The following is a 20018-nucleotide window of genomic DNA, read 5'->3' as shown; positions in this document are numbered from 1 at the left end:
AGTAACTGAGCAGATTGTGAAATACTCAGACCGGCCCGTCTGGCACCAACAACCATGCCACGCTCAAAATTGCTTAAATCACCTTTCTTTCCCATTCTGACATTCAGTTTGGAGTTCAGGAGATTGTCTTGACCAGGACCACACCCCTAAATGCATTGAAGCAACTGCCATGTGATTGGTTGATTAGATAATTGCATTAATGAGAAATTGAACAGGTGTTCCTAATAATCCTTTAGGTGAGTGTATATAGAAATCATGAAATCTGCCAAATGAACAAAAACTAAGGTAACACTTTACATAAGGTTTCACTAGTTAACATTAGTTAACTACTTTAGTTCACATGAGATGAACAAGAATGAACAATATTTCTACAGCATTTATTAATCATTGTTAATGTTAATGTCAACATGTACTAATACATTATTAAAATAAATCATTTTTATTTATTAACATTAGTTAATGCACGGTGAACTAACAATGAACAACTATATTTGTATTAACTATCATTAACAAAGATTAATAAATAGTGTAACAAATGAATTGCTCATTGTTAGTTCATGTTAATTAATACATTAACTAATTTTCTTCTTAGATCCTTTTCTTAAAATCATTAATTCATATTTGTCATTAGGATGTACCAAAAACTTTTAAGCTGGCTATTATTAAACCTCTTTTAAAAAATAAAAAACTTGATCGTAGAGAATTAGTCAAATACAGGTCGATCTCAAATCTAACCTTTCTGTCAAAAATACTAGAAAAGGCAGTTTCCTCACAACTATGTTCCTTTTTAGAAAGAAATAGTATCTGTGAGGATTTCTAGTAAGCATTTAGACCATATCATAGTACTGAGACTGCTCTCATTAGAGTTACAAATTATTTGTTCTATCATCCGATCGTGTTTGTATCTCTCTATTAGTGTTACTGAATGTTAGTGCTGCATTTGATACCATCGACCACAACATTCTTTTGAATAGACTTAAAGCAACGACAGTGCTTGTCGAGTTCACGCGCATGATCATAGGTACTAAACCAATGCGCGTGAACTCGACAATCGATTACTATGGACTTTGACCGAAAACAGGATGTAAATACAGGTATGAGCGCTGGCTAAATAAATATAATTTTTATTAATATCTTTCACATCTACTGCAGTCAGATTGACCCGCGTTCACTCCGAAGGAATCACTCACATGACCTGTGCACTTGTAATGACACATCAAGGATGTTAAGAGGCTAAAAGCAGGTTTAAAACTTACCCCATTGAAGTCAACAGGGTGCAAATTTTAAAAAGAGGATAACACGGTGTAGGCAACACCTATTTTTGTCGTTGTTCTCTGTATTGACAGCACTCCAAATGTACAAAAAAATGAGGTCAATGTTAAAATTGACCGGAGTTCTCCTTTAAGCTGGACTATGACACTATTTTCTTCTAGATCTGCTGTACAGCCGAAACAGACTTTGTTGCATTATTTTCCTGTTATCACTATAAAGCTGCTTTGAAACAATCTGTATTGTAAAAAGTGCTATATAAAGATGACTTTACTTGATTTAACAAATGAAACTTTATTGTAAAGCGTTACCAAAACTAATTCTGTAATGCTATTATGGCCTTTTTTTTAAACTAACGAAGCGTTAAAAAAAAAAAGAATTATAAAAGGTGCTAAACACAGTAAGTCCGTGCAATCTTTTAAATCAGAATCATATATTCTTAAATAAAGACCAGGGAACACTAATTTTACATACAGTTCACCGTGAATATGACATAAATGGTTTGCAAGGTTTGTGGAATTAAATGTTTAACTGTGGAATTAAATATACTGGCCATGGCGATATATTGGCTGGCGACTATTTCAGATTTAACAAAGCAAAAAGATCTAAAGCACTGTCATTCAAACTCTGCCTTAATCTCTGCTCTCTCTTTCTTCTTCTCATTGTCTTTTATGATCCATCTTCTCTGTTGTAATTCATGACTTCTGTAAAGTTATGGATTGCTGTATATTTGTGTCCTGAGTTAAGAACTGCATGATGAGAGCCTGTGTTCTCAATCTCCATCCCAGCATGCTCCTCTCTCCCACTGCTCGGGAGAAGTCTGGAACACAACACATTACACGGACGTGCCATCGTCGCCTAGCAACCCTGCATCAAGCACTCTGACTTTTCATCAAGTGAAACACAGACAAGAGCTGATACGCGCATACACGTCACCAAGACGCAAAAAGAGGAACTTTTGATGTGAAGAGAGAAGCATTTGTGTGAAGAGATGACCAGAGAGAGTGAGTAACAGAGAAAGAAAGAGAGAAGGGTGACTAATAGAGAGAAACTATGCCTCCAATCCACTCCATCTGAATTTGCTCATCCTGGTTAAAACCTTTCCTTCTGTTCAAAAACAAAACTTTTTTCCTTGTCTCTTTTATGCTTTGTCTTTTGTGCTTCTTTTCCTCTTCGCTGAGTTTCTAGAACAATAGAGAGCCTGTTAACTGAACCACTCTCACAATGTTTTTCTAATCACACGGACGTGTGTGTGTGTGTGTGTGTGTGTGTGTGTGTGTGTGTGTGTGTGCAGCAGGGTTATTATAGTTTTGCATTTTTCATTAGTTTTTATTTTTATTTCGTTTTGACTTTTTGTTTTCAAATTCAGTTTAGTTTTAATTAGTTTTTAAAGTGGGTTTGCTAGTTTAGTTTAGTTTTTATTTTTTGAAAATGCTTAGTTTTAGTTTAGTTTTTATTAGTTTTAGTGTTAGTTTTAGTCTTTTTTTGTAATTTGGGTTATTTGTCAGGGGCAAGATTCAAAAAGGTCGGAAAAAGTATTGTGTAATAATAACTCAACAAAAACATCATACAATTTTAGAAAATAGCCAATAGCATACTCATCTGGATTTAAGCAGCAAACATTCAGTGTAAAAGTAAAAAAATGACATAACATTATTTTATATTTGAATCACAGCTTATAGTGTTTTGACATCGACAACCACAACCAAAAAGTGCATTTTACCTCAAACTTGCGACTAGTTAACTTTCTAAAGAAGGCCAATCGCTTCTCGGGTCGACATTAACACACTGACAAAATTATATTCAGAATTTAAAATATTTTTATACCACTTTTTAATGTGTGATTGTGTAAAGGTGTTCACGAGATAGAGATACCAACCTTTCGCGAACTTGCTTTCAACGTCGAACGAACACTCGTTCTCATGGAGACGCGGTGTGCACGGAAGGGAGGGGCTGTGTGTGTGTGTGTGTGTGTGTGTGTGTGTGTGTGTGTGTGTGTGTGCGCGCGCGCGCGCATGTGAGAGACGCATGGGGAAAGGAAATGCAGCTTAATGAATACGCTGCGTGTTTTAAATAGCGTTAAAAAATGAAAGACCTTGACAAAGACGAAAACTAAGGACATTTACTCTATAATTTTATTTTATTTTAGTTAGTTTTGCCAAACACACATTACAGTTTTAGTTAGTTATCGTTTTTTTGCAATGCCTCGTTTTTATTTTTATTTCAGTTAACGACAATGTTTTTTCCCACCTAGTTTTCGTTTTTTCGTTCGTTTTCGATAACGATTATAACCTTGGTGTGCAGGCACGTGCACACATAGACATCAAAGGGGGCTTGAGCACCTGCCCTTTTTATTCCTGGAGAGAAAGTGCCCTTTTTTCTGGGGTGCTTTTTTTCTATTTTTGAAAATTAATATATATTCCTGTTTGAGCACAGCTTCCCTGTCAAACAAATATATTTATTGAATTAATTAATAATAATTTAGCCGTAAATAAAATGACCCACATGAAAACCTTTCACCTGACTAACTCATTCCTCACGCTGCACGCACTTTTTTTTTTTTTTTTTTCGCGCGGCTATGTGCACTACCAGAGGATGTCTTCAAATCTGCGGCTGCTGGTAAGTGGCTTTTCATTCTCAGCGAAGTGATTTTGATGTTCGTTTACTTATTATTATTTTACAAGGACGACGTGAAGAGAGCATGCAGAGATGTTGTTTATATTGCTGTGTGTAACGTTAGGCTATAGAAGTAACTGTTTTCAATCAAGATTGAAACCGAGACTGATTTCATAGCAGGTCAATAAACAAATAGTTAAAATTAAGTCACTTACATTTTAGACGCAATGACTATTTTTGTTCTGTTTCAGCAGCGAAAATAGTCCCAAACAAAGATCACCGCAGAACCATAGCGCATCTCACAGCAACACTTGTTGCATTACTGAATGATTCAGCATTTTGAACGAATCGGTTGAGTCAAAGATTCAATTACCCATTCATAAACTGCCTCATTCTGAATAAATCAGCCGTTTGAATGAATCGTTTGAATGAATGACTCAATGACTCGCTCATTAAGACGGTCGCCTGCCGCCTCCTACTGGCGGTTTAGTTTCATAAAGTATCATTCTTTTCAACATTCCTTATTTGTATATTCAAAAATATTTAAAATAATCCAAATTAATACAGTTATAATTTTTCAATGTTAATTATTTAATTTGATTGGTAACAGCCTAGTGTCTTATTATTTTAATTGAATATATTGATCAAATTTGAGAATTTGAAATGAAAGATGGAGCATACATTTAATAAAATTAGTAGAAAAATGCCCTTTATAAAAGGTACAAAAAATTAGTGTTTTCAAAGTGATGTAATGAAACATTGACAATTTAAGTTTGAAGGGAGTAAAGCCTCTGTTTAGGCTATTAAGGAAATGTAATTTTGCCAAAAGAAGAACTTTTATTTTAAATAAATGTTCGTTTTAAATCAGCCTACTTCAGTGTGATATGTTACCATATTATCATGCTTAACACTGAGAATTTGAATAATTGTAATGTGATGATCAGATGAATATGGGCGGTTTTGCGGGTTGATTATTTATTTTTAACAGTGGATTCGGGTGACTCAAAGTGCACCAAATTAATGAATTTATCTTTAAAATGTACAAATTTTTCTTACGGGGGGGCATACCCCCGGACCCCCCTTAGAAATATCAAGCTCCTCCAACAAAAATAATGTGGGAAACACAATAGGCTATATGATGATCTACAAAAAAATACTAATTTAATTATCTTATTATTAAAATACATTATTAGGATTTGTACCACCTCTGCCTCATTTTGAGGCTGGAAAAACCCTGTTACTGTATTTTGATCACAGCCCTATTTAAAGCCTTGTTCCATGTGCCCCCTTTTATACTTTGAGCACCTGCCCCTCCAGAGGTCTCTGCACGGCCCTGTGTGTGTGTGTGTGTGTGTGTGTGTATGTGTGTGTGTGTGTGTGTGTGTGTGTGTGTGTGGAGAAAACTCAGATGTGTCATTGAAACTAAAACACCTGCCAACCCACCAAATGCAGGTGAAAATCCACTATGGTGAGTAACGCATATCAATACACTATTCAATTTGGCGGGTTATGATTCATAAATTATGTTCTATCACTTTGCATGGCAATCCAATTACAGCCCTTCCCCTAAAAGGAGCCTCAAATATTAGCAAAACAACGCATAAAGAGGGTCGCACACTGAGAAAAACAAAGTGCAGCGCCACATCTTTAAAATTCGAATACAAGAACGTAGCCTACCGACATCACCAAAGGAGATTGTGTATTATGCATTTTTCTGTAACAGGTTTGTTTTTGTGGCTTGAATAATATGATTCATATAGGCCTAGAGAAACAGTTTGCGCAGTTTTTTTTTTTTTTCAAATACCTTTATTCAAACTTATTGACAGCACTTTGTTCATTCTTGAAGTGAACCTGTATTATTATTAGATTCACCATTTTGGACAGCCACTTGAACTTGAGAATGCGAGTACAGAGTGACACGACCGGTGTGCGATAAGCCTGCATGTGAGATGTCCAAGGCGCGGACCGGTGCTTCCCGTCTGCTGTGTGACCAATCAATGCTCTGGCAGAACCCTATAGGAGACAATTAAGAGGCTACTTTTTCCAACTTGTTCTCATAAATGTTGCATGTCCAAGACTGTTGGCCAAAAAGTGCCCTAGCGTCTTTATTGCTACGTGCAGGTAAACTCATGGCAATTATGAGAGAAGTCAAAGAGAATTTTGTTTTTATTTCCATTTTATTTTATTTGAATGGTATCTGCAAACAGTGATTGACTGTTGTAAAGGAAATCAGTACAATGATTCAGAATCAGATTTAAACCTCTGGGGTCGCCGGTCGCGCTGGCATGACCAGCTCGCTTTTTTTCTTATCAGTGCAAAAGAGACTCAAAATACTCTGTTGATTTTGATTTTACATGTAAGTGTTATACATCATTCATGTTTAAGTAATCCGTATGAAAGCAACGAGTGGTACATTTTCTCAAGCTCGTCCTCATTAACTCTAATGTGACCACACCCACACGTGCAAGAACAATTGACATGCATTTCGTCCACGTGAAGGAACGCGAAACTGTAAATGCCCCATCACCTCAAAAACAAAGAATCAGAGACTTCAGTACTCCTCTGCTTTTCATTGAGTTTGGAAGAAACGTTGTGTCTGTGCTGTGCTGTTTACCTTGGATTTACCTCAGAAGAATTAGAAGAATGCGATTTGAAGATGAGAAAGATTTTTAAGGTAAGACATTTCCACTCATCATAGAAGTAAGCATGTTATTGTTGTATAAACTTCACATTGTAGCAACTAGTCAAACTGGTGCCAGTCTAAAATGTACGTTATGAAATGAGATTGGAGTAAAAACATGAAGCCTAATGTCGTACATGTATATAAATTTAGCATTGAAAGGTTGCCTACCTGTCTATAGTTCACATTTCAAAATGTTTCTGTCTATATATATATATATGTATATATATAAGGGCTGCATCTAACGATTATATTTGTTGTCGATTAATCTATCGATTATTTCTTCGATTAGTCGACTAATCTAACGATTATTTTTTCGATTAATCTAATGATCATTTTCGGGTTTAGCTGATTTATCCATTGGCAAACTTTACAATAAATAAGTACAACAATATATCAGCTGTATTTTGAAGAGGGTAGTGCATCTGTATATTATTTTAACATGAAAACTATGAATGATGACAAAAAAAAAATTATTTCAGAAAGGGTAATTGTCATTTTATTATGAAATATGCGAACAGGAAGCATTTTAAGCTTTATTTTTAACCAATGGTACTATTTCATAAAATGTAAGATACAGTCACAGGCCTATTTAGGAAATGTGTTTAATATAGTCTGTTATTAATTACCGTAGTGGGAGTATGATTTACTCAATTAACTTGTCCGAAAATGCACTTGTGTTTATCTGCAAAAAGGTTCACATACACTAGATTGCAGCCTAGGCTACTGTTAATGTAAATATAACGTTAGTTGTTTGTTTTTAAAGTCTACATTAGAGACCTGTGCGGGACGGATTTCTCCCTTAATAATTTCTAAAAAGCTGACATCTCAGTTCATCGCGATCTCACAAATCTCTGTTATTATAAATGAAACTGGCTGCACAATTAATATTTTATAATATCTACACTTTGTTTGCTATAATCAGATGATTTGCCAGTGTGCAGAATTCAGCACTGAACAAAAAGTCCATTTTGAGCGGTGAGGGGATTCTATAAATGCATCTGATTTGCGTTCAAGAAATCAACACATGTGTCTGTGATTGGCTACATTGTTCAACGCTGCAAACATGTTATAAAAATAGATAGAGACTCTGGCCTGTAAATCGTTTCTATTTTGTTTGTTCTTGTTGCTTTTGTGCAACAGATGAATGACAATTTATTTGTTTATAGATGTTCAATTTATAGATAATTCTATTTTGCGGGAGTCTCGCGAATTGTTTTATTCTCCCGCAACCAGCACACACACACACACACACGGGTGCATTACCGCCCGCGCCCGCGCCCGCCCTCGGCCATCAGATCCATATTCCCACGCCGCACTCTGTTGCGTTGGGTCCCGCGGGAGTGCAGGTCTCCAGTCTACATGTGCATACACAACTTTTAAAAACTGGCAAATGCACTGAAAGCTTCGTTGACATAGCCTATTTAAGTTGAAGTTATAAATTAAAGCCCATTTTATCGTCGCCGAATGGGGCATAGTTTGCATAGTGAACAAAGCACCTTTCTGTTCGGCTGTAGTTTAAAGTATTCCCATACTTTGGATGATCGTGGTCTGTCATTTTCACCATGAAGCAGAAGCCAGCATTACTCGATATTTAAACGTAAATAATTAATGTGACGCGTCGACGCATTTCATGCGTGTCAACGTATTTTCATAGTCGACGTTATCAATGACGTCGACGCGTCATTGCGGCCCTAATATATATATATATATATATACACTCACCTAAAGGATTATTAGGAACACCTGTTCAATTTCTCATTAATGCAATTATCTAATCAACCAATCACATGGCAGTTGCTTCAATGCATTTAGGGGTGTGGTCCTGGTCAAGACAATCTCCTGAACTCCAAACTGAATGTCAGAATGGGAAAGAAAGGTGATTTAAGCAATTTTGAGCATGGCATGGTTGTTGGTGCCAGACGGGCCGGTCTGAGTATTTCACAATCTGCTCAGTTACTGGGATTTTCACACACAACCATTTCTAGGGTTTACAAAGAATGGTGTGAAAAGGGAAAAACATCCAGGATGCTGCAGTCCTGTGGGCGAAAAATGCCTTGTTGATGCTAGAGGTCAGAGGAGAATGGGCCGACTGATTCAAGCTGATAGAAGAGCAACTTTGACTGAAATAACCACTCGTTACAACCGAGGTATGCAGCAAAGCATTTGTGAAGACACAACATGCACAACCTTGAGGCGGATGGGCTACAACAGCAGAAGACCCCACCGAGTACCACTCATCTCCACTACAAATAGGAAAAAGAGGCTACAATTTGCACGAGCTCACCAAAATTGGACAGTTAAAGACTGGAAAAATGTTGCCTGGTCTGATGAGTCTCGATTTCTGTTCATGGTAGAGTCAGAATTTGGCGTAAAGAGAATGAGAACATGGATCCATCATGCCTTGTTACTAGAGATGCACCGATTACAATTTTCTTGGCCGATTCCGATTTCCGATTTTTCATTGAGTTTGACCTGCCGATACCGATTTTAACCGATTCCGATTTCATTTTTTCTAACCACTTTACAGCACACACAAATATTTATTTTCTATCTGCTCCTGCTCGCGGTGTGAATGCACTCGTTGATTAACATGCACGCCGAAAAAAATACGCGCTGCTCATGCGCCGCTCACGCTTGCGGTGTGAAACGGCCGTAATTCACGAGGTTTCCTATTGCGTTCCGTTTGCATGTGTGATGCTGATGTTGCGCGATGTTAATCATGTCGGGTGCATTTGACCGGCATAAAATCGGCATGTCAGACTAACCGGCTGGTCGCCGGTCATGGCCGATCACGTGAAAATCGGCCAATTCCAGTCACCAGCCGATCAATCGGTGCATCTCTACTTGTTACCACTGTGCAGGCTGGTGGTGGTGGTGTAATGGTGTGGGAGATGTTTTCTTGGCACACTTTAGGCCCCTTAGTGCCAAATGGGCATCGTTTAAATGCCACGGCCTACCTGAGCATTGTTTCTGACCATGATGGTTTCTGATGGCTACTTCCAGCAGGATAATGCACCATGCCACAAAACTCGAATCATTTCAAATTGGTTTCTTGAACATGACAATGAGTTCACTGTACTAAAATGGCCCCCACAGTCACCAGATCTCAACCCAATAGAGCAGCGGTTTTCAATAGGTGAGGCGTGCCTCCCCTGGGGGGCGCCAAAGAGCCACAGGGGAGGCGCGACACGCAAAGAAAAAATAACTGTAGGCTATGCAGCTCTATTGATAACGGTAATTGTGTGTGTGACGCGAGTATTAGCTTTAAAATGCGTCGTTTCCTTGTCCCAAGTCAGCAGAAGTCAGCATTAAGGGAGGAGCCCGGGAAGTCACCTCTGTGAGTAAAAAAACGATCCGTGGCAACGGTTTTGCAATCCGTCCGCTCAGTTTATAAACCGTACTTACGAATTCTCAAACTGTTCCCTCGGTTTAATAAACCGTACCCACGAGTTTCTAATCCGCGCTCTCAGACTTGTTAACCGTGTCTTCAGTTTTTGCAATCTGTACCCACAAATTCATAAACCGTGCCCACGCTTTCGCAATCCGTTCCCACGTAGTATTGCGTGACGAGTTCATAATGCGGTGAATTCCCGCTCCCATTTACTTCACAATAGAGTCGCGCGTCACGATCTGTGCAATGCCGCGTCTCGTGCTCGTCATGCAGCCAGATTCAGTATGCAGTGCACCTTGTGAACCATGGCGTTAACTTGAATTGCATTTCTGTCAGTGCGTGACTACAGCTCGTTAATAAACAACATTTTTTTATTGATCCATTTCATACAATCTGTCTTCATTTGGCAAGTGCACTTGTGGAAAAACGTTTTTTCATTTTCAACTTTAGTTTTTTTTTGTGTGGATGCTGCTGATAAAACTCTTACAAAGAGACATGCATTTGTGTGTGTGTGTGTGTGTGTGTGTGTGTGTGTGTGTGTGTGTGTGTGTGTGTGTGTGTGTGTGTGTTTGTTTGTTTCTTTTGTAAAAGTTTCCCGGATATAAATTTCCTATTTAATGCACAATTTTCCTTACAAATTATATTATCAGCATTACAATGTGAGTAAATAAGGGATATGCCACCCTTATAGAACAATGTGCATTTACGTTTAAATTGTAACATATTTAATAGCATGGAATTACAGTGTAATTAGTGTTAGTCTACTATCTTAGCCTTTTTCAGTGCATTAGGTGAGGTAATCTGATAATATTAGTGATTCTCATTTATCAACACTAAAACTGGTACCGTTTTGGAGGGAAATTGGGTATTTTTTAATCTCTCTATTTACCCATCTCATGGTGTGTGAGGCTGAACTATCATATGAGTTTCTAAAGGTTTTTGAATTCTTTGCACAGTTATGAATATTGATATTTTATGTGCAACAATAGCATGCTCAGGCTCAGTGGCCTTTCGCCTAAATTTAAATGCTTTTTTTTTTTTCAAATACTGTAATATGATGTAAATGGTGATGAGTGTACTGATTTGATGCATTTTAAAAAGATGGATGATAGATATTCTTTAATCTTTCTGACAAAGAACAAAATATAATGTGAATTACAGTAAGTGCAATTTTTTAATTTATGAATTGTAGTGCACAGTGTTTATTATAAGGGGGTAGAATCCACAGCTCAGTACTCACTACTCATGAGTACTTTTAAATAAGCTACTTTTTTACTCTTACTCAAGTAGTTTTTTGGACAAGTACTTTTTACTCTACTCACACTACATTTTTTGTAATGTAATGGTACTTTTACTTGAGTATGTTTTTTCAGTACTCTTTCCACCACTTCTGATTTTGTTCGAGATGATGTGCATCTCCTTCAAATGTGCACTTAAAGCCCAGACACACCGTGCCGATTTCAGCCGTCAGGTGTCATCGGCGGTAGCTTTGGTGCCAATTACACATGTTTTGTTGACTTGTGGTTAGGCCTACTGATGTTCAGTGATTTTAAAAGTAGCCTCAGGCCCCATCCACAATACTGCGTTTAGTTTAGAAACGGAGAATTAAAACGAATACGATTTCCGTCCACACCAGCGTTTTGAGCTGCGTATTAGAATTGATCTCCGTCCACATTAAAATGACTGAAAACGTGGATCACGTGACCATTCACCAACACTGGGCATGCGTGTGCCACTGTAAACACAACTTCATTGATAAAATTATCCCACCATGCGCTGGTTCTTCCCGGGTTTACCCAAAAACGACGCTCCATGTACGGTCGATACCGCCGCTGCACACGGGAATTGTCACAGATCGCTCGAATAATAGCTTGCCTCCGGCGCACGTAGGCAGTTATAGCATTGGAAAATGCAGAATTTACTTGCACAACAGCTGCTAGCAAAGATATACGCCATGACTGATGACACCCAATCATAGAACCGAGCATGAGCCTCTACTACATCATCGTTTCTAAAGTCCTCTGTTTTGACCCGTCTTCACTAAAACGCCCTCCGGAGATTCAAAACGAAAAACGGGTCTGCAGCGTTTCTAAACTTCTCCGTTTTGGGTCTCCGTTTTTGCCGTTTTAGTCTGGACGTGAGGTGCAAACGTAGCAAAAGGTCTCCGTTTTTAAACGAAAACGCAGTAGTGTGGACGGGGCCTCAAATTCACCCAATTTGAAAACCCCTGCAATAGAGCATCTTTGGGATGTGGTGGAATGGGAGCTTCATGCCCTGGATGTGCATCCCACAAATCTCCATCAACTGCAAGATGCTATCCTATCAATATGGGCCAACATTTCTAAAGAATGCTTTCAGCTCCTTGTTGAATCAATGCCACGTAGAATTAAGGCAGTTCTGAAGGCGAAAGGGGGTCAAACACAGTATTAGTATGGTGTTCCTAATAATCCTTTAGGTGAGTGTATATGTATATATATATATATATATATATATATATATATATATATATAGACAGAAACATGTTGAAATGTTAGTAAAGGCTGCTGAAAATTCAGCTTTGTTATCACAGGAATCAATTACATTTTAACATCAAAAAAGAAAACAGATAAATATAAATTGTAATACTATTTTGCAAATTTTATTGTTTTACTGTATTTTTGATCAAATAAATGCAACTTTGGTCAGCATAATACACTTCTTTCAAAAACATTTAAAAAAAAAAACAATTCATCCATACTCCAAAGTTTTAAACTGTAGTGTATTTTAAATCTAGATTTTCCCATAACGCACTAAACGCAGCACAGAAAATGCCCCTAGATTCACAAAAGCACACAATAAATTTGCATAACATCCATTAACAAAATTAAACTGAATACAAAGTTTAATTACAATTAAACTTTGTTGCACCAGAACACCTAGAAACGAAGCAGTCTGAACTCACAGAGCTGCTCCCCATCTTGAGTTCGTTAATGAGACACACAGTACACACATCCTCCACACACACCTAGTCAGCTATCTACCTTGATAGGATTTATGGCCATAACAGACATGTGAAACATCTGTTGTTGTTTTTTTGGTTTCACACACAAGCCTGATTATAGCTGTTATTTTCTTCTGCCAGTACCTCTCGGCATCTCCACTCTGCTAAACTGTTTATTTCAGTCTCAAGTTCAACAGATGCTCCTCTGTCTCAGTCTCAGAGGAAGATGATTCTTATCAGATGTATTTATATAGTCTAGCAAAGTACTGCAAGATGTATTTTGTCTTCTTGATATGAGCCCACATACAGTATATACCCATTTAAAGATGGATCAATACATAATGCTGTACATCCTCAAGGAGGGTATAAAGAAAAAACCCAGCGATCAAGTAAAAGTTTTGGGTAGGTAAGCTTTTATACATTTTTTTGGCATAGGTTGGTTTGCTCTTCACAGCCTTTTTTACATTAAAATACAGTAAAAACAGAAATATTGTAAAACAGGGGTGCCCAATCCTACTCCTGCCGATCGACTGTCCAGCACAGTTCATCTCCATCCCTAATCAAACACACCTGCCTTTAATTTTCAAGTGATCCTGAAGACGTTAATTGGTTGCTTCAGGTGTGTTTGATTAGGGTTGGAGATGAACTGTGCAGGACAGTCGATCGGCAGGAGCAGGATTGGGCACCCCTGTTGTAAAATATGATTACAATTTACTCAATTAAAAAGAAAAATTACTGTTTTCTATTTTAATATCATTTAATATGTAATTTATAGTGATTCCAGATGACATCAAACACCAATTGAATGGCAGACAGCGTATCAAAATTGGGCTGTGGAATGTGAGAGGTCTCAACAAGCTTGGCAAACTAGCAATACTCAGCAAAGAGCTTGGACTGGGCATCAGTATCTGTGGTTTGTCAGAAACTAAATGGTAAGGTTCTGGACACTTGACAACGGTAGATGGACATACAGTGATGTTTGCAGGTGCAGACAAACGAGAGCATCATGGAGTTGCCATATGGGTCTATAATTCCACTACCCCTTAATCTCTGCTACATTTGCCTCGAAACCAAGAAATGTAACAGTGATACAGTAGCAACAGCTAACAAACCTGATGAGGATGATGAACAGTTTTATAATGAGATAGAGCAATTACTTGTAGAGACTCCCAAACAGAATATATTGGTAATTACAGGTGACTTCAATGCCAGAGTTGGAGAAAATGCAGAAGAAAAGGTTCTAGGAAAGTATGGGCATGGCGACAGAAATGAACGGGGTCAGGTATTGGTAAACTTCAGTGTAGAGCACCATCTGGTAATCACAGCCTGTTCTGTCTACATAATAGACACAGATACACATGAAGAAGCCCGGATAGGGTCACCAGAGCCCAGATTGACTACATTTTGATCAGTGAACAGTGGAAACAGTCAGTTAACAATGCACGTACATATCTTAGTGCAGACTGTGACTCTGACCATAACCTAGTGATCAAATTAAGGTTTCGAAAGAAAACAGGTAGAAAACCACTACTACTTGATCAGAAGAAACTCAACAACGAGGAGTTCAAGCAGCAATATCAACTTGAAGTAAAAAACAGATTTGATGCACTACAAAAACTTGCCGAATACCATACACCAGATGAATTGTGGAAACAAGAAAGGACAAACAGGCAGAATTGGAAACATTGTGCAGTGAACTGGAGGAGAATTCAATGAGGGACAACAGCAGATCAGTTTTCCAAACAGTGAAAAAACTTACCAGGATTTTTCAGCCCCGCACTGTAGCCATCAAAGATGTCAATGGCATCAAACAAACTGAACCAGAGAAGGTGTGTCAGCAATGGAAAGAATATTGTGAGGGATTGTACGATGATAAAGAGGAAAATTTAAGAACTAATGTTCAAGAAAGAGAGCCACCTCCTTTGAAGGTCGAGATCCGTCTTGCCCAGCTGCGATTATCGAAGCAGAAAGCAACGGGTCCAGATGAAGTAGAAGCAGTGCTTTTAAAGTTTGGAGAAGATGTGACACTTTATCGATTGCAACAGATCTGTACAGAGGTGTGGGACCATGGGATTTGGCCAGAAAAATGGACAAGAATGCACAATCAGTTTCATTCTGCTACCTAAAAAAGGTGATTTGACTCAGTGCAGCAATTATCGAACTATTGCACTGGCTTCACATACTAGCAAGGTTCTGTTTGAGTAATTTTGGATCAAATACAATCTAAGTTAGGAGGAGGAAGAAAGGTGCATCCAGGCTTTTGAAAATTGCATTAGAAAGTTGTTACGAATTAAATTTCAATGGACAAAACTGATACACAACTGAGCAGGTATACAAATTGGCTAGAAAAACGACTGAACTACTGAATCACATTAAATCCCGCAAGTTACACTATTTTGGTCATGTAATGAGACAGCTAGGCGATACCATTGAATGCAGCATCATGATAGGGTTAGTGGAAGGTTTTAGAAGTCGTGGAAGACCAAGAATTTCCTGGTTGGACAATATCACAGCATGGACTGGTCTGTCAGGAGCTGGCCTGTTTCATGCCATACGAGACAGAAGACTGGTCATTTCTTTCTCATCCATGCAGCCAACCACCACAAAGCGACGAAGGCGAAATGACGACAATATGTAATTTATTCCTATGATGGCAAAGCTGAATTTTCAGTATCCATTACTCCAGTCTTCAATGTCACATGATCCTTCAGAAATCATTCTAATATGCTGATTTGGAGCTTAAGAAACATTTATTATTATTATCAATGTTGAAAACAGTTCTGCTGCTTAATATGTTTGTGGAAACCTTGATAATTTTTTGAGAATTTCTTTGAGAATAAAATGTTAAAATGACAAATAGAAACAGAAATCTTTTCTAAAATTACAAATGCCTTTATTGTCACACTTGATCCATTTAAGGCATCCTTGCTAGTTTTGAACGGTAGTGTAGACTACATGGGTCACTGTACGATTAAGAAATAACATCTAGGGCCTTTGAACGGTGTGTTTGGCAAGTGGACTCACCAGTTTCTGGAAGAGATGTCCAACAGTGACCTTCTCATCCCACTGCTGAATGTTGGGGAAAAGAGCATCATAAAACTCCTTATGAACCTCAAAGATGTCTTGGATCATGAAGAAAATAGTGTCAATCTGCTCCATTGTCAGCACTGGCTTTGATGTAGTAGCTGTAGCTTTAAGTGGCTTCATGGGCTGAGAGAGAATGAAAGATAGAGAGTTGAATTAATACACGTTCACTACAATACATGTTGCATGTATTTACATATGAAGTACTAAATTGCCATAAACCCCCAAATTTAATTTTCAAGTCAAGTCACCTTAATTTATATAGAGCTTTATACATTACAGATTGTTTCAAAGCAGCTTTACAGTGATAAACAAGAAAATAATGATCATTGATGCAAACAACTCTAAAGAGACAATAGTAAACAGTCATTTTTCAGTTGAAATCTCTTCAGTGTTGACTCACGCCGGTTTCACACTGCACGCGTTAGCAGAGCGTAAGCAGCGCAGGAGCAGTGCGTACGGTGAGCAGAAGCAGGACATGCGCGTTTTGCTTTCACACTAGCAGCGTTTGTGTATAGACAGAGTACTCTATAATGGGTAAGTTGGCATTGCTTTATTTTGTTTTCAAATACATTTAAGAGAAAATACTCGTCAAGAAGCTTATTTTATTAATAATTTCATTTATATAACTTTTGGTTCATCTTTGTTTTTATTGTTCGGGCAACAAGTTTGTTTTTGGACATTTGTTTTCTTTTTAAATTGCTGTTGGTCATTTGATTGACTGTTTAAAACACAATAGATATCATCAATGCGCTTTTTGGGTAAAACTGCGGAGTATTGTGGCCATGATAAATGCATTGTCACTTTAATTCAGCATAAGCGGCGCAGCAAAAATAGACTGGGCGCCGAAACTATCGCGGCACTGCTGCTCCTGCTCTGCTCCTGCTACACGCTGCCGCGCCGCCTCTGCGTGCAGTGTGAATGCTCTAATCTGTTAACATGGGCGCCGAAAAAAATACGCTCTGCTAACGCGTGCAGTGTGAAACCGGCGTCAGGTTGATTCAATAACTGTGTAAAGTTCATCAATTATGGAATGAGTTCAGTTCATCTATACACGAATCCGACGAGCGTTCTGTGTAGGCTGCCATCTTGTGGCGACGCCATTACTGAGCTGTTACTGGTATGTAAACAAACCTCCGTGATAACGCACCCTCGATGACAGCTACAGCCAGGCAGTATGACTTGTTGGGTTGATGATGTTAGACAGTGGCCTCCAGTCACAGATGAAGGTACAAACGATCTTACAGATTATTTATGAAAATAGCTTGGCAATAACTATGCTAGCTAGGCTAGCTAACGAGGAAACTATAAAAAGATCTGTCCATTTGGCAACAATAAATAAATGAATGATATCAAATAAACGAATTCATGTTTTTCATTTGTGACCATTATTTATCTCATTTTCACATTTCAAAAGGAAAGGGTAAGGTACAGCTAACTGCTAGCGTTGTTGGTTCTCAGAGTGAGAGTCACAGTCAAGCAAATCAAATCAAGCATATCTCCAAAAAGTCTTTAGTTTTATTATATTTATAACAGACAAGATAGGCTGTACCGGGTATTTCCGGAATAAAACGAGCGTCTGGAGGCGGGTCGTGTGGGCGAAGCCAGAGCCATAGAGAGAATCCGTCGATCTGGGCTTTGTTTATAAAACATTCATCGTCGAAATGCAGGGAACAAACAGCATCCACTGTTCCTAACGCTGGGTTCTTTGGTAAGCTTTCCCTCACATCCAAAAACACACTTTGGAGACACTATGCAGCGCTGCCGATGATTTCCTGTTGAAGCGCGTTGAGGTGCGCGGTCTCGCTCTCCTCTAGTCGACGTGTGCGCGGCCGCGCTTTTCCGGGAGAAATGCTCATATAAGGAGTTCCACTCTGGTCTACGTCATTAGATCCACGGTCGAAAAAAAACAGCCGAAACTTGTACCAACCCGGAAGTAAGATTTTCGGCACAGAAATTCTCCGTTATTCGTCCAAAATATTTTTAAAAAACTTTGGCCATGTTAAGCATGAGAATCCATCTCTTTAACACTGTAAACAACTCTGAATACATGAAACACCATTGTACCCCCCCTTTAACAACAGACATAACAGTTACTACTGCCCCAACGCGCCCCTTCTGTTGTTTTAAAGGTATTCAAGAGTATTTTCTCCTTCGCCTGGCATGATGATCAACAAAATGCCAACTACAGGTCACTGATAGAGGGTCAAAATTATCTGAGCTCCGGATGGGTTGGTCAAATAATGCACACTCTACCAGATGATAAACACATAGTTCTAAAAGAACCTGTCCGATTTTCACAGACCATTAACAACACTCATACTGTACAAATAACTCTGCAGAGGAAGAATAGGAAAGTTGTAGATGTAACGTTAGTGACAGTCGTAAATCGCGGGCTGTTTATTCCAGTGGACGCAACCAAACCGATAGGAGGCAATGGCACAATGCTACCCAGCAACAGCTCAGTTATGGCGCCCGCTTACTTCCGGTAGTTTCGCCGGATTCGTCTATAAAGCAGCTGTGGAGAAAACAGTGATGTCATCGTCTAGCTCAGTTCAGATCTTATCCAGTACAGTGTATTGAATATTGAATATAGAATATTAAGTGTGCCTAACTAAGCAAGCCAAAAGGTGACCGTGAAGAACCCAAACTCCATCCTCAGGAGAAACCAGGCTCAGTCGGGGTGCCAGTTATCGTCTGGCCAGAAAAACGAACATGGTGTGGTTTAATTCCAGACTGCATCACAAGCTAGATTGTGGTTTATTTTCACTGCATTTAGATTCCATGTAGTATCCAGTGGTACACATTGGCAGGTGGGTCAATATCTCTCTCCACTTCCTGTGAATTGATAAGTTGATTTACATTTGTTTATTTTGCTTTTGGTAATGCTGTCCAGACTGAAAAGGGTTCAATCCCTCTGTGTTTGTCTAAATTTTAAAAAAGAAAGCACATGACCATGAAGTGTAAATGAGAGAAGAAGAAACATTTCACACATAGCTATTCATGTGTGTTTGCCTTCATTTCTTTCTTCAGGGCTGATAAGACCGTGTTAAAGTGCAGGACGGTTATTTTCAGATCAGAATGACTCATAATAAGTTGCTGCTCTTCTCTGCCTCATGAAACTGCTTTATGTTTGCAGTTTTGTATTCCTGTATTGATGCATTTCTGACTGAAGCAGGAAGTTTGGTTGGGGCATGTCGAAGAGCTCGCCTTTTGAAATTGCCAATAGCCTTTAGTTTTGTCACAGACACAAACCATGATTTCCAGCTTGTTAATACAAGTCATGTGCACATTCTCACTCTAGAGAGCATTTAATTGAACAAAAAAAAATACTCATAATATTTTGGACATTTTCCCAGAAAAACTTGCAGTAAAATTTAAATGTATTTATCATTTAAAAGTTTGGGGTCTGTAAGAGTTTTGCTTCTTATGCTCACCAATTCTGCATTTATTTGATCAAAAATAAAGTAAAAACAGTAATATTGTGAAATATTATCACAATTAAAATGTACTTTTTTCCTGTTATGGCAAAACTTCATTTTCAGCACCCATTACTCCAGTCTTCAGTGTCACATGATTCTCCAGAAATCATTAAAATATGCTGATTTGGTGCTCAAGAAATATTTCTAATAATTATTAACATTAAAAACAGTTGTGCTGCTTAATGTTTTAGTGAAAATCATAATTTGTTTCATGATAAATCTAATACATTTTTGATGAATAGAAAATTCAATAGAGATCTTTGGTAACAAAAGTAAAAGTCTTTACTGTCACTTGATCAACTGAGATGTCATCATTACTACAGTGGCCTTGAAGTCATTGTATCTGCAATTCTAATCAAAGGGAATGATGTCTGCCGTCACCAGAGCAGAAGGATTCAATACTCTTCAGGGAGCACTGAACATACTGACAGCCAGCACTTCTGCTCTTGTACTGTAGTGAACATAAATTATAATGTTATCATAGGCATTTCAAAATACCATGAATAATTCCTT

General features: G+C 38.3%; 1 protein-coding gene across 4 annotated transcripts in view; it reads right to left on the bottom strand.

Moving 5' to 3' along the window:
- abr (ABR activator of RhoGEF and GTPase) overlaps positions 1-20018 on the bottom strand; it is a 488870-nt gene that overhangs the window by 211779 nt on the left and 257073 nt on the right. For all 4 annotated transcript variants that reach the window (XM_079870546.1, XM_079870547.1, XM_079870548.1 and 1 more), the window contains one exon: positions 15964-16149. In XM_079870546.1, coding sequence (XP_079726672.1) covers positions 15964-16149 — 186 coding nt within the window. The remainder of the gene's footprint in view (positions 1-15963; positions 16150-20018) is intronic.

Source organism: Squalius cephalus (assembly GCF_949319135.1).
Source record: "Squalius cephalus genome assembly, chromosome: 5".
Taxonomy (NCBI): Eukaryota; Metazoa; Chordata; class Actinopteri; order Cypriniformes; family Leuciscidae; genus Squalius; species Squalius cephalus.
This window is presented reverse-complemented; position numbering and strand designations above follow the sequence as displayed.